General features: G+C 49.7%; 1 protein-coding gene across 2 annotated transcripts in view; it reads left to right on the plus strand.

Moving 5' to 3' along the window:
• The window catches only part of PRKDC (protein kinase, DNA-activated, catalytic subunit), a 129,830-nt gene that overhangs the window by 64,660 nt on the left and 52,324 nt on the right, over positions 1–12,846 (plus strand). For both annotated transcript variants that reach the window (XM_081498002.1, XM_081498003.1), the window contains exons 42-52: positions 564–742; positions 2,154–2,322; positions 2,533–2,598; positions 3,568–3,640; positions 4,623–4,771; positions 5,628–5,765; positions 5,964–6,083; positions 8,000–8,143; positions 9,568–9,719; positions 10,685–10,816; positions 12,229–12,340. In XM_081498002.1, coding sequence (XP_081354128.1) covers positions 564–742; positions 2,154–2,322; positions 2,533–2,598; positions 3,568–3,640; positions 4,623–4,771; positions 5,628–5,765; positions 5,964–6,083; positions 8,000–8,143; positions 9,568–9,719; positions 10,685–10,816; positions 12,229–12,340 — 1,434 coding nt within the window. The remainder of the gene's footprint in view (positions 1–563; positions 743–2,153; positions 2,323–2,532; positions 2,599–3,567; positions 3,641–4,622; positions 4,772–5,627; positions 5,766–5,963; positions 6,084–7,999; positions 8,144–9,567; positions 9,720–10,684; positions 10,817–12,228; positions 12,341–12,846) is intronic.

The raw sequence follows: 12,846 nt of genomic DNA on the forward strand, positions 1-12,846 counted from the left end.
GCCCCCCTACTCTTGGTGCCCAAATATATATTAGTTTCCTTAACCTGCTGTAATAAATTACTGTAAGCTTGGTGGCCTAGAACAACAGAAATCTATGCTCTCACACCCCTGGAGGCCAGAAGTCCAAAATGAGTTTCACTGAGCTGAAGTCGGTATTTGCTGCCACACATCAGTACTTATATTCATGTTTTAGCCCCTGGGCTGTTTCTTACTGAAGAGGTTTAACATCTTTGTTAAAATTATTTTCAATTTAAAGGGCATTGAGTATTGACAGACAGAGATTCACTCAGTCCTGTCCTACTCTTTGTGACCCCACAGGCTGTATAGCCTGCCAGGTTCCTCTGTCCGTGGAATTCTCCAGGCAAGAATACTGGAGTGGGTTGGCATTCCCTTCTGCAGGGAATATTCCTGACCCAGGGATTGAACCTGAGTCTCCTGCATCACAGCCAGATTCTTTACCATCTGGGCCACCAGGAAACATTGAATATTAAAGTTGATTTATTCAGTAAAATATTTTCCATGTTTGATAGGACCAAAGATAATCATTTGTTATATTTTTTTAGCTGAATGAATCTGCCTTTGACACTCAAATCACCAAGAAGATGGGATATTACAAGATGCTAGAGGTGATGTACTCTCGTCTTCCGAAAGATGATGTCCACTCCAAGGAATCTAAAATTAACCAGGTGTTCCACGGCTCGAGCGTCACAGAAGGAAATGAACTTACAAAGACACTGATTAAGTAAGGTTTTCCTTAAGTTTGGATCATAGTTAATTTTTCTGATGCATGTATTTTTATGTATGTGTATGTGAATAGATGCTTAAACACTGAATTTTAATAGTTTTCCTATGTACAGACTATGTGGTGGTCATGGTGCCTCTGCCCATGGGATTCTATAGGCAAGAATACTGGAGTGGATTGCTATTTCCTTCTCCAGGGGATCTTCCCAAGCCAGGGATCAAATTAGGTCTCCTGCATGGATGGCAGGCAGATTCTTTCCCACTGAGCCACCAGGGAAGCCCCTACAGAGTTCTTGGATGGAGTTAATTCAACATGTTATTGGGCAGCTTGTTTTATCCTATACACATTGTCTATAAAGAGTACAGCTTTTTCTCTTATTGTTTTTCTACCATTTCTTCTCCCTCAACAGCTCAATATGTTTTCCGTGTATGATTTACAGTAAGGCAGAATTGAGTGTGTTTTATTTTCTCTCTCATTTGAAACTGAAGGAGTGTTCAGCAATTCTAAGCAGTTGTTCTGTAATGCATGGAATAGTCAGGCGTGTCGTCTCTGAAGCCAGCTTTCTGTACGGCTCCTGTCTTAGTCAGTGCTGAACACAGATGTGTAGGGTCTCGCTCTGCAGAGTCCTCTCCACCCCTGTGACCCCTCCTCACATGTGCGCCTTGGGAGTGATGTCACCCAGAGGCGTTGGCATCAGTGAAGGTCTTGAGGGCCATGTTTTTCCTTCTGAATCCAACCTCTGAGCACACCCCCCCAGGGCTGGCGGGTTCGTGTTGCTGGTCTCCTGGAGCCAGTGGCCGGGAAACATTGGGCTTGCTGGAGCTGCACAGGCCTCCTGGTGACAAGTCTTGCTGCCCTGTGGTCACGGCGACCATCCGTGTATTACTTTAACCCGATTGTTTGCTCCTCGGCCTGCAGCCCTGCAGAGGGACCCAATTCCATAGCTGGGGGGTCCCATAGCTGGGGGGTTCCTGTAACTGGAGGCGGCGTGGAGGGTCAGGGGCTGTGGTCCCCTGGCTGGGGCGTGTACACTTCTCCCGTCAAGAGCTGGCCAGTGATCCCTTCCGACTGCAGGCTGTGAGGAGCAGCTGGGAGCAGTGTAGATGGAGGGGCATCTGTGTTCTGATGGCAGTGTGCCCACAGGGGCTGGCACTGTGGGCAGGGCAAAGACCGAGTCTGGGTGTTCTCGGCACCGCTGCCACCCACCCTCCAGGCCCTTGCACAGACCTTGGACTCAGTCATTCAGACTCAGCCTCTTGGAGCCCCTCCTGCTCCTTGGGCTGGGCCCCCCCACCCCGGCTTCCTGTGCAATGCAGCCCGGGCGTGGGCGCGGATGTGCGGGGCAGATCTCGTGCTGTGGACTGGAGCCAGTCTCCCCTGGAGGGACTGACCCCAACCCGGCTGCCCTCAGGCTGTGCCACGATGCCTTCTCGGAGAACATGGCTGGGGAGGCCCAGCTGCTGGAGCGCCGGCGGCTATACCACTGTGCCGCCTACACCTGCGCCATTGCCCTCGTCCGCTGTGTCTTCACGGAGCTCAGGTTTTACCAGGGCTTCCTGTTCAGCGAGAAACCAGAGAAGGTAGGCCCCTCTTGACCACTGGCTGTGCTGCCTGGGTCCCGCAGGGTGGGGTTGGGGGTGCTGCTGGGTCCCACGGGGCAGGGTGGGGTGGGGTGGGGTGGGGGGGTCTCCCGGAGCCAGGTGCGGATGCGGACAGCAGGTGTTCTGGTGACATCAGCACCAGGCCTTTCCGCTGCTGGGGCATCATCATAGGACTCTTTGCATTTACAGAACTTGCTCATTTTTGAAAATCTGATAGACCTGAAGCGCTGCTACACGTTTCCCATAGAAGTGGAGGTAAGTGAGGCTGGACATGGTGTTTCCAAGGTAAAAACACTTACCAAGGCTTGTAGGGAAAAACGTACATGGTGCTGAACACTAAATGCCCCCTACTCAAGTCCGCTGTGAACTGTAAACACAGGCAGTTTCTTATTCGACCTCAGGTATTATCTCAGACAGCTGTAAAATGTTGGCCGTGACTCACGTTTTCCCTTAACTTGTAAAGGAGAGTAAATGCCAGTAAAAGGAGCTGTTAGCACACATCCCCCGGGTGGTCTTCTGAGTAAGCTCCTATGGTCAGTGAGTTGAGGTCCACCCCGTGCAAGGTTGGGCCCTGGTGGAAGCTCACCCAATCCTGGGCGCCGGGAGCAGGAATCGGTAGGGTGATGGGGAGGACGCTATAGCCAAGAGCCAAGCTCAGTCTCTGCCAAGCTCAGCGGACGCTGAGGGTGCTGCAGCCTTTCACAGCCCAGGGCGGTGGACGGGCAGAGCAAGTACGAGGGGAAGCTGGCGTTGTGTCCCGCACAACCGATCTCCGCCCTGTCCTAGTGTGGCTCGGTGGCTCACAAGTTCAGGTAAGTGGTTTCTCCCTGCCCTTGCGTCCTGTGCCCTTTTGGAATAAAGCTAGGACTGTTTTCTAGGTCTGTGTTCAAAGAACTAAGACGTCACATAATCACACTAGTCTTTGGGGCACTCAGACACTCTGTGTGTTACCTGTGAGTGTCTGGGAGCAGCTGGGAGCTCTGTGGTGTGTCGCAGCTGTGCAGTCGAGGGCCTGAGGCTCCTGACCAGGCCTGAGGCTGGAGGAGCACCACCCGCTGGGTCCCAGAGCCGAAGGAGCATGGGCTCTCGGGGTCTGTCTCTGTGGGTGTTTTAGTTAGTTTTGCTTAAAATGAGTAATAGTGGTTTTTGTCAGATTGCTGCAAAAATAGAAAATATGTGACCCCGGGTCTAAAAAGTTTTAAATTGTCTGTTTTTGCCTAATAGGTTCCTATGGAAAGAAAGAAAAAGTACATTGAAATTAGGAGAGAAGCCAGGGAGGCAGCAAATGAAGATTCAGGTAGGACATTTCCAAAATGATGAGGAAGATTCCAGTATATAGATGGTATTTTAAATACCCCAACCTTGAATTGGACTTGGAAATTTTTATTTTCAAGTGGTAAATAGAATTATACTTTGAAAGAAATGCAGTTAGTTAAAACAGCATGGAAGCATCTCAGGATAGCCAGAGGAGTTCAGATCTGGTTCACTTTCTTAACACATGCAAGATTGGTGTGCTGTTTGCTTTTGGATTCTGTTTGTGTGTTACTTAGACTTGTCTCCCTGCGTTTGCTGCAGTGTCCCCAAAGGGGGGTCTTGGCCCTCGAGGTCAGCATGGCCCACGATGCTTTGTGTAATGCCACCCTCTGAAGAGAGCTCTCCTAGCCTCTGTATTTACTGCTTATTTGCCTGCATTTAGTCTTACTTGTGACGCTCAGGCTTAGCTGCTCCATGGCATGTGGAATCTTAGTTCCCTAACCAGGAATTAAACCCGTGTCCCCTGCCTTGGAACGCAGACTCTTAACCACTAGACCCCCAGGAAAGTCCCTAGCCTCCCTGTTTAGAATCAACCCTCTGTCCTTCCACGTGTTCCTGGTTTCAATTTTTGGCTTACTTTTTCTTCATGGCTTTCCCGCTCCCCCCCCCCCGATTCAAGGATGAAATTGGGACCAGTTTTCTAAATTCCTTACATACTTTGGATTAGTTATTTATCAGTAATACCTCTAGCCACATTTATGTTAGGCTTTATGAGCAGAATGTGCATCATCAAAATTTTAAATGCAAGAAGTTCTATAAGCATCATGTCCAAAAACTGGATCTAGTTTGACTTAATGTCTTTGTTTTTGCTGAAGAGTAACTGCTCAGGGATTCCAGAGCACCTGGATGGTGGGTGAGGAGTACGGATTTAATGAAAGTATCCTAAATGCAGATGTCACTTGAGCTTCGAGACCCACATGTCTTACTGACGTGAGCGACGGTAGCTTGTCCTCTCTTTCCTCCAGGCGGCCCCCGGTACATGTCTTCGCTATCGTACCTGGCAGACAGCAGCCTGAGCGAGGAAATGAGTCAGTTCGATTTTTCAACTGGAGTCCAGAGCTACTCGTACGGGTCCCAAGACCCTCAGTCCAGTGCTGGTCATTTCCGGAGACGGGTGATTAAAGGATGTTGTTGGTGTTGGGAAGGAAGGGCTGCCTCAGGATAGCGGGGCCCCAGCCTCTAGTCCAGGCACAGGGTCTAACGCCGCCAGCACAGGGAGGGGGTAGTGGGGGAATGGGTCACATTCCCGGCTCCTCCCAGGGGTCAGAGTTGATGTCAGAACCATGTGTCTGTCATCAGCGTTCCTGGCCCAAGCAGAGCCTCCTCCTTGAAGGGCGGGCCTCCAGGGAAGGAGTATCTGGTGGCAAGGGGCAGGCTGTGACCTTTACCTGTCCAATATGTCCTCTTGGAGTTTCCTGTGCTGCTTTTTCCTGGAAGTGATCTGTGCTGGGACGCGCCCAGATCAGTTGCTCCTCCCCATGTGTGTGACATCTCAGTTCAGCATCCCATGTGTAAAATGATTATCCCTGCTCTTTTTTTCTTAAAAAGGGTCAGGAATTTTTTCAATTCTATTATTGATTAAAATTTTGAGGCAGATTAAGTTCACAGAAGTCCTCAGTACTTTTCAAAGTACTGACAACACAATAGGAAAACACGTACCCTGTGGTTATCCCTCAGTTGCTCTACTTTCTACACAAAGTGGCAGCTGAGAATCGTGGGGACTGTTGCTCTCAAGACGTGGAGTGTTCCGGGACCACCAGGACACGTCTGAAGAGCTATGTGTGTGTAGAGAGCAGCGGGTCTTCAGTGATGCCCTGACTTCGGTGTGACCCTAGAAGAAAGCTGGGCAGACATGGGCAGGGGGATACTTCCTGAGAATATGAGGAAGATGTGAGGTCCCGAGTGTGTGCACTCTGTGACAAAGCAGGCAATCAGGTGCTCAGCCCCTGCCACGGTTTCTCTCTCCCCAGGAGCGTCAGGACCCTGAGGGCCCAGGCGACGTGCTGGACCTGGATGTGGACGAGCTCAGCCAGCATGAGTGCATGGCCCCCCTGGTGGCCCTGGTCCAGCACATGCAAAGACTTGAGGCCACGCTGCCCGGAGAGGAGGTCTGTCTGCTCTTTCTGGTCTCACTCACCACGGCTGACCATGACTGACCATGTCCTGTTGAACGAACATTTAACATCGAAGACTAAACTGAATTCCATCTCTAACACTTGTGATATCTTGTCACTCATGTCCTGCTTTGTCATTGTTGTGTCATAATGCCACTTTTTCACTAAGTAATATTGAGTGTGTTATTTCAGGGTTCAGTGCCAAGAAATCTTCCTCCTTGGATGAAATTTCTTCATGACAAACTGGGAAATCCATCAGTGTCATTAAATATCCGTCTTTTCTTAGCCAAGCTGGTTGTTAATACAGAAGAAGTAAGTTATTTATTTCTTTAAAAACTCTTCTCAATGATATGCATCTCCTTAGAGAAGGAGATGGCAGCCCACTCCAGTATTCCTGCCTAGGAAATCCCATGGACAGAGGAGCCTAGTGGGCTACAGTCCATGGGGCCTCAAAGAGTCGTACATGACTTAGCGACTAAGCACAAAAGCACATACGAATCTACTTTTAAAAAACCCAGAATAAAGGAAGACATTAAGGGTCACGGCATGGCTTTATTCTCTGAATAAATTCGCCAGCCCGTATTATCTATTCAGCATCATTTTTCTTTCATTTTCTTGTAAAACACGTAAATTAACTTCTGCTGAGTTAGAAGTGGCCTTTGTTATGAAGTATGTGTGTCGGCAGGTTTCTTACAGCTGCCAGCCTTCTTGGTTTAGAGTAGCAGAGAACATAGTGAGATTCCTGGTAACTGTGTGAAGAATACCCGACGTGTTTGCATCATGGCTCTGTATATGTTGGTCATGCGTGGCCCCATCAGGAGGGGCACTCGGACAGGTTTATGAGCGATCCTAGGCTGACCTGGGAGGGGCAGGGGGTTCACATGCAGCTCGGGAGGAGCGAGTGCCAGGAGGGGCCCTCCCGGGCAGCAACTGGCAAGGCTTCAAGAGTTATACTTGACTTCTAGCTCCTGTGGCTCAGACAGCAGAAATGACCCTTTTGGTTCTGGAGCTGGAATCCTGAGGCTGGGGTGTCAGCCGGTTGGCCCCGATGATGCATGACCAGCTGCTGTGCGCCTTGGCCATTTCTTGGCCTATGGACAGTCTTCTCTCAGCACCTGTCTCACGTGTAAAAATTTCCCTTTTAATCCTTTTATTAAAAAAAGACACTGTCACTGGTTAAGTCCCCCGCTGATGACTTTTAACCTGATAATCTTCCAAGACCCTGTTTCTGAATCAGATCACATTTATAGGTCCTGCGAGTTGGACCTCTGTCCTCTCGGGGCTCACAGTTCAGCCATAGTACTTGAGATCATGTGACTTCCAGCTCTTGTTCCTGTAGTGCTGGCTTGATGGCTGGAGGAGAGGAGCTGGCGTCTAGTTTTTAGTTCAACAAGGGGGCTGCTGAGCTGTGCGCACACATGTGGCATGAGGGGCCTGCAGTATTGCACATGTCCTGAGCTCAGGAAACTTCGCAGCCCATTGTCTTAATGGAACAAAAACATGGAACTTGTATTTACAATTCTTTTTAAAGTTTGAACTTTTATCCTTTTTTAAGTTTAACAATATAGTAAAGAAGTTTATATTTAAAATTTATAAACAAACCAGTAGACATACATGGAGAGTGTAAACACTATTTACCTCTGGGGTACTTGATCAAAAAGATTTGAGACCACACAGATTTAACTGTGAGCGTAGATTTGAAATCCCTGAGAAAACATTTGGGGAAAGAAGAGGGTGGCAGAGGGGAAGGAGACCGAGAGTCTTAGGTTACATTCGGTCTGAGTTTCTAAAGTAAATTCAGTGGAATTTAGTGCATGGAGATGCTCTGGATTTCGGAGACCTTGGGTGTATGAAAAAAATTCGCCACATGCACCTCGCTTCTATGTCCTTTTCCACTTCCCCTTGCTTCTGTATCCACTAAGAGTAGGGTCCTACGGCTGTATGCTATGCAGAGGGTGGGATTGGTGTAGAATGTTGTTACTACTCCGAGCATAGTTGGAGCAGACCTACACAAAGAGCAGATCAGTTTGAATCCGTCTCCATTGAGCTGTGGTTTCAGGGCCCACAAGGAAGACTTCAGCTGAGAATCTAATTGAATCAAGCAGCATAGTTGTTGGCATTCACGTTTGTTTTGAATTTAGGTAGAGTCGTAATACAGAAGGATGTTCCTGAACTCCCATCTTGGTTACTCAGCAGTTCTGACATCTGACCTTTGAACTCTCTCCTAGGTCTTCCGGCCTCATGCGAGACACTGGCTGGGCCCCTTGCTGCAGCTGGTGGTCTCTGAGAACAATGGCGGGGATGGGATCCACTACCTAGTGGTTGAGATCGTGGCCACGGTCCTTTCGTGGACGGGAATAGCCACCCCTGTGGTAAGAGCAGCTGCACCTCTGGTGCCCTCTCCCCGCGTGGCACCCAGGACCCAGCCCCGAGTGTCCTCAGCGTCTCTAGCCCAGATCCTGCCCATCTGTGCTGCTGCAGATGGCCTCGTTCTACTCCTTCACTTAGGCCTTCTTTGTTTTGCTTTTGATAATTCCTCTGGCTTTACTTTTATTTTTAAGATGTTGGATGTTTGTCCTGTTTTCTTACTGCTTTAGCTTGCTAGGAGCATGGACCCTAGTAATTGGTTTATTAAAAGTACATGTAAAATATCCAGCCAGGCTTCTCTGTCCATAGGTTTCTCTAGGCAAGAATACTAGCGTGGGTAGCCATTCCTTTCTCTAGGGCATCTTCCTGACCCAGGGATCGAACCCAGGTCTCCTAGCATTACAGGCAGATTCTTGACTATCTGAGCCACCAGGGAAGAATATTTTATTAAAAGTACATGTAAAATAGAATTGGTAGATCCTGAATGTGAGGCTGAGGTCATGGTCTCCGGCATCCATCTTGTCAGCCTCCCTGCTCCTGGTGACCTGGTGTGACTTGGTGACCTCTGGTGTGATGGTGACCCTCAGTGCCTGCACTGTCCTGATGCAGGCCGTGGCGTCCCCCAGCTCTCTGGCTCCACATGCTGGAGCTCTCCCATTTGCTTACTGCCATGGCCCCAGTGGTGTGCAAAGTTCTCCTGGAAGGATGGCCTGGCACATGCTTGCTGAATAGAATATGCGCCCATGGAGCTGTCACATGTGTTTGTGTTGGAATGTGGCTATCCCATTTCACAGCAAGCTGAGTTTAACTGAGGAATCTCTGCAAGAGGTGGACTCCCGTGTCAGGCATTCAGCTGGGCTAGGAGAGCTGCAACAGCCACGTCGAAAGTCACAGTGAACTTTCACCACTCGTTGCAATAGTCTAAGCAAGAGACTGAAAGCAGAGGGAGGGTGTCCCCCGCCCAGTTCCTTATACCCCATGGAACAATGTCTTGGCAGTGGGTTAGGTGACCAGCACAGATCTGGGGTCACCTCGCCATTGAGGGGGCCCCAGTGGGAAGGCGCCAGCAGTTGGTAGGACCCTGGGCTCGGAAGGAGGCAGGGGCAGGCCTGAGTGCCCAGTCAGAGCAGGGACGATGTCTTCAGGGACCCCATAGGGAGGTCTCAGCAGAGGCCCCGAGAGGCTGCAGGACCCTGTACAGACCTGCAAGAGCACAGCCACCCTGGTGTCAGGGCTGCTCTGGGGGTTCTGTGGGAGGCCCTCCAGGGTAGACCTTTGTGTTACAGTCACGTGTCATCTGAACAATCATGGGAGCCAGAATCCTCAGTACAGTGCCAGCTTTCTTTTATAAACAGACTTCTGGGTTAAGAAATGCTTTCGCAGAAGGGAATGCTACGTATTTACATGAAATTTCTCTGCATTTTTTCAGGGGGTCCCTAAAGATGAAGTGTTAGCAAATCGATTGCTCCATTTCCTAATGAAACATGTTTTTCATCAAAAAAGAGCTGTGTTTCGACATAACCTTGAAATCATAAAGACCCTCGTTGAGTGCTGGAAGGATTGTCTGTCCATCCCTTACAGGTATGGATTTACTGGGTTTTGCAGTATCCTTTAACTCATCACACATTGTGCAGGGTTAATTACCAAGAGACTTAATGACTTCAGGGCTTCCTTGGTGGCTCAGATGGTAAGGAATCTGCCTGCAATGCATGAGACCTGGGTTCAATCCCTAGGTCAGGAAGATTCCCTAGAAAAGGGAATGGCTACCCACTCTAGTCTTCTTGCCTGGAGAATCCCATGGACAGAGGAGCCTGGTGGGCTACAGTTCATGGGGTTGCAAAGAGTCAGACACGACTGAGCAACTAACACACTAATGGACTTGTGCTGGAAAGAAGGATGGTTCCTGGAGTGGAATCTATTGGTAGGGTGTGATGTCACTTATGATCAGCCCCCAGCATTTGTCACTAGAAGCATCTCTGGACAGTAGCCCTCAAGTAGCCCTCCATCTCTCTGGGCGTGTGGCATGTGCTCTGCTGTTTTCTGCCTGCAGGCTGATTCCTGTCAACATAGCCTGGGGCAAACCAGAATTTCCCAAAGGTTCACCATCAACCATGGGCTTCCCTGGTGGTTCAGATGGTAAAGCATCTGCCTGCAATGCAGGAGACCTGGGTTCAATCCCTGGGTTGGGAAGATCCCCTGGAGAAGGAAATGGCAACCCACTCCAGTACTCTTGCCTAGAAAATTCCATGGACGGAGGAGCCTGGTAGGCTAGTCCATGGGGTGGCAAAGAGTCAGATATGACTGAGCAACTTCACTTTTCTTTCGTTTCTTTTCTCACCATCAACCAGGGGAGAATTAGGGCAAATAACTAGATTGTGGGAGATGCAGAGCTCCCTATATCCCAGAGGCAGAGTAACTGGGTGTGAACAAAGTAATGGGAAGGAAGTGGTTTCTTACCCTGACAATCAGCTATGGAAGATCTTACGTCTGTCTTCCTGCTTCTTACACGTGACAACTTACACTGTTTCTTCACACTCACATTTCAGGTTAATATTTGACAAGTTTTCCAGTAAAGATCCTAATTCTAAAGACAATTCTGTAGGAATTCAGTTGTTGGGCATTGTAATGGCCAACAACTTGCCCCCCTACGACCCAAAGTGTGGCGTGGAAAGTGTCCGGTAAGTGTCATGTTTTTCGCTTTGTTTCTTTTTTGGGTAAAATGAAGCTGATTCTGATTGGAGACTGGAATATGGTTTAATTTTGATAACTTTCAGGACTAGAACCCATATTAGTATTTCCACCTAAATTAAGTAGTTGGGTTTAGAGATCATTTGGGAGAAGAAATATGTTAGTGGAGTGAATGAGAAAAGTGAGTTTTTAAAAACCGTATGGTTTTTTCCATGCAGTTTTGGCAGACAAGGTGTTAGTTATTTCTATTATTTTCTAAGCTGCCATTTTCAGCATCCACTCCTGAAAGCAGCCTGAGGTCGGGAGACCACTCACCACAGGGTGTGGCCACCAGGGGGCGCCGCAGCTCTGCCGCAGGTGCAGCCTCCCGCCTCCTTATCCCCTGGGGTGGGGGAGGGTCCAGGTGGTGGGACCTTAGCAGGACAGCTCGAAACTTCACAGAGAGGTGCTGGATCCCTGCAGAGCTGGTCACTCGGTCACGTTCACCATCTCTGAAAGTGTTCGCTGTCCAGGTGGTCCTCCTGGGTCAGCCTCTGGGGCACCAGGGGCTTCGGCCGCCTGGTGTCATGGACAGACGTGCAGCTCAGCACAGCATCAGCAGGAAGTGGCTAACTTTCGGACAAGTGGCTTTCCTGATCCCCGGTCCTGCTGTCATGAGGCTAGGGTGCACCGCCCCCCACCCCCACCCCACCCCTGTATCACTGGGTGTCCTTCTCCTGTCGTGTAGACAGCTTTAGAGAGGTCAGGTCAGGCCACCGCTGATTCAACCGCTGCCAGTGTCTGTATCCGGAGAAGGCAATGGCACCCCATTCCAGTACTCTTGCCTGGAAAATCCAATGGACGAAGGAGCCGGGTAGGCTGCAGTCCATGGGGTTGCTAAGAGTCGGACACGACTGAGCGATTTCACTTTCACTTTTCACTTTCATGCATTGGAGAAGGAAATGGCAACCCACTCCAGTATTCTTGCCTGGAGAATCCCAGGGACGGGGGAGCCTGGTAGGCTGCCGTCTATGGGGTCGCACAGAGTTAGACACGACTGAAGTGACTTAGCAGCGGTGTCTGTATCTGGAGCTGTGCGGGGGGCGGGGCCTGCCCAGGTGTCATTCATCTGGGTGGGCTGGGGGGACATTGTGATACATTTCTGTTGGACAGCGGCTTCCCTGGTGGCTCAGCTGGTAAAAATCTGCCTGGAGTGTGGGTGACCTGGATTCAATCTCTGAGTTGGGAAGATCCCCTGGAGAAGGGAAACACTCCCTACTCCACTATTCTGGCCTAGAGAATTCTATGGACTGTATAATCCATGGGGTCGCAGAGAGTCGGACACAAACTGAGCAACTTTCACTTTCTGTCGGACAACAGAATGGGTTGTCCTGTGCTTACTGGCTTTCTGTGTTTCTTGCAGGTACTTTGAAGCTCTGGTCAGTAACATGTCCTTTGTCAGATATAAAGAAGTGTATGCAGCATCAGCAGAGGTTCTGGGGCTTATTCTCCAGTATCTCAGCGGGAGAGAGAAGGTGAGTGTGCACGTGTCATGAACGCCTCTTCTTCACTGTTGACTCGGCCTCGGTACTGTGTCTTCTGTACTAGGAGCCAGAGTGGGCAATTTTCTTAAACAGATAATTTTTTTTTTTAATGCCTGGAAATTGTCAAGAGTTAAGGTTGTTAACCTGCTTCTTATTGTAAAGTCAAGATGTAAGCATTGAAGCAGCTTTCATTTCTCTGACCTTGGCATCAGGGGCCACTTTGGAGAAACTGCCCTGATGGAGCCTTGCTTTGGTTTGGCAGAGGGTAAACAGGGGAGGTCCCCCCCTTCCAATTTCTGGCACAGTGCAGCTGAAGAGCAGGGGCGGCCTCTGACTTGGGCACCTGGTCTGTGCCCTGCCCCTCCCGCACCTCTAAGCACACAGTCTCCTCACCGGCCCGGGTATGGAAATCGCAGGTTATAACTTGCTCCTACTTGGCTGACCCCCATGGGGTAGTGCAGGGGGCCCCATGCTAGCGTCTGCAGAGCCTGTCACCC

The sequence above is a fragment of the Giraffa tippelskirchi genome, chromosome 6 (assembly GCF_054371585.1).
Source record: "Giraffa tippelskirchi isolate mGirTip1 chromosome 6, T2T-mGirTip1v1.2.pri, whole genome shotgun sequence".
Classification (NCBI taxonomy): Eukaryota; Metazoa; Chordata; class Mammalia; order Artiodactyla; family Giraffidae; genus Giraffa; species Giraffa tippelskirchi.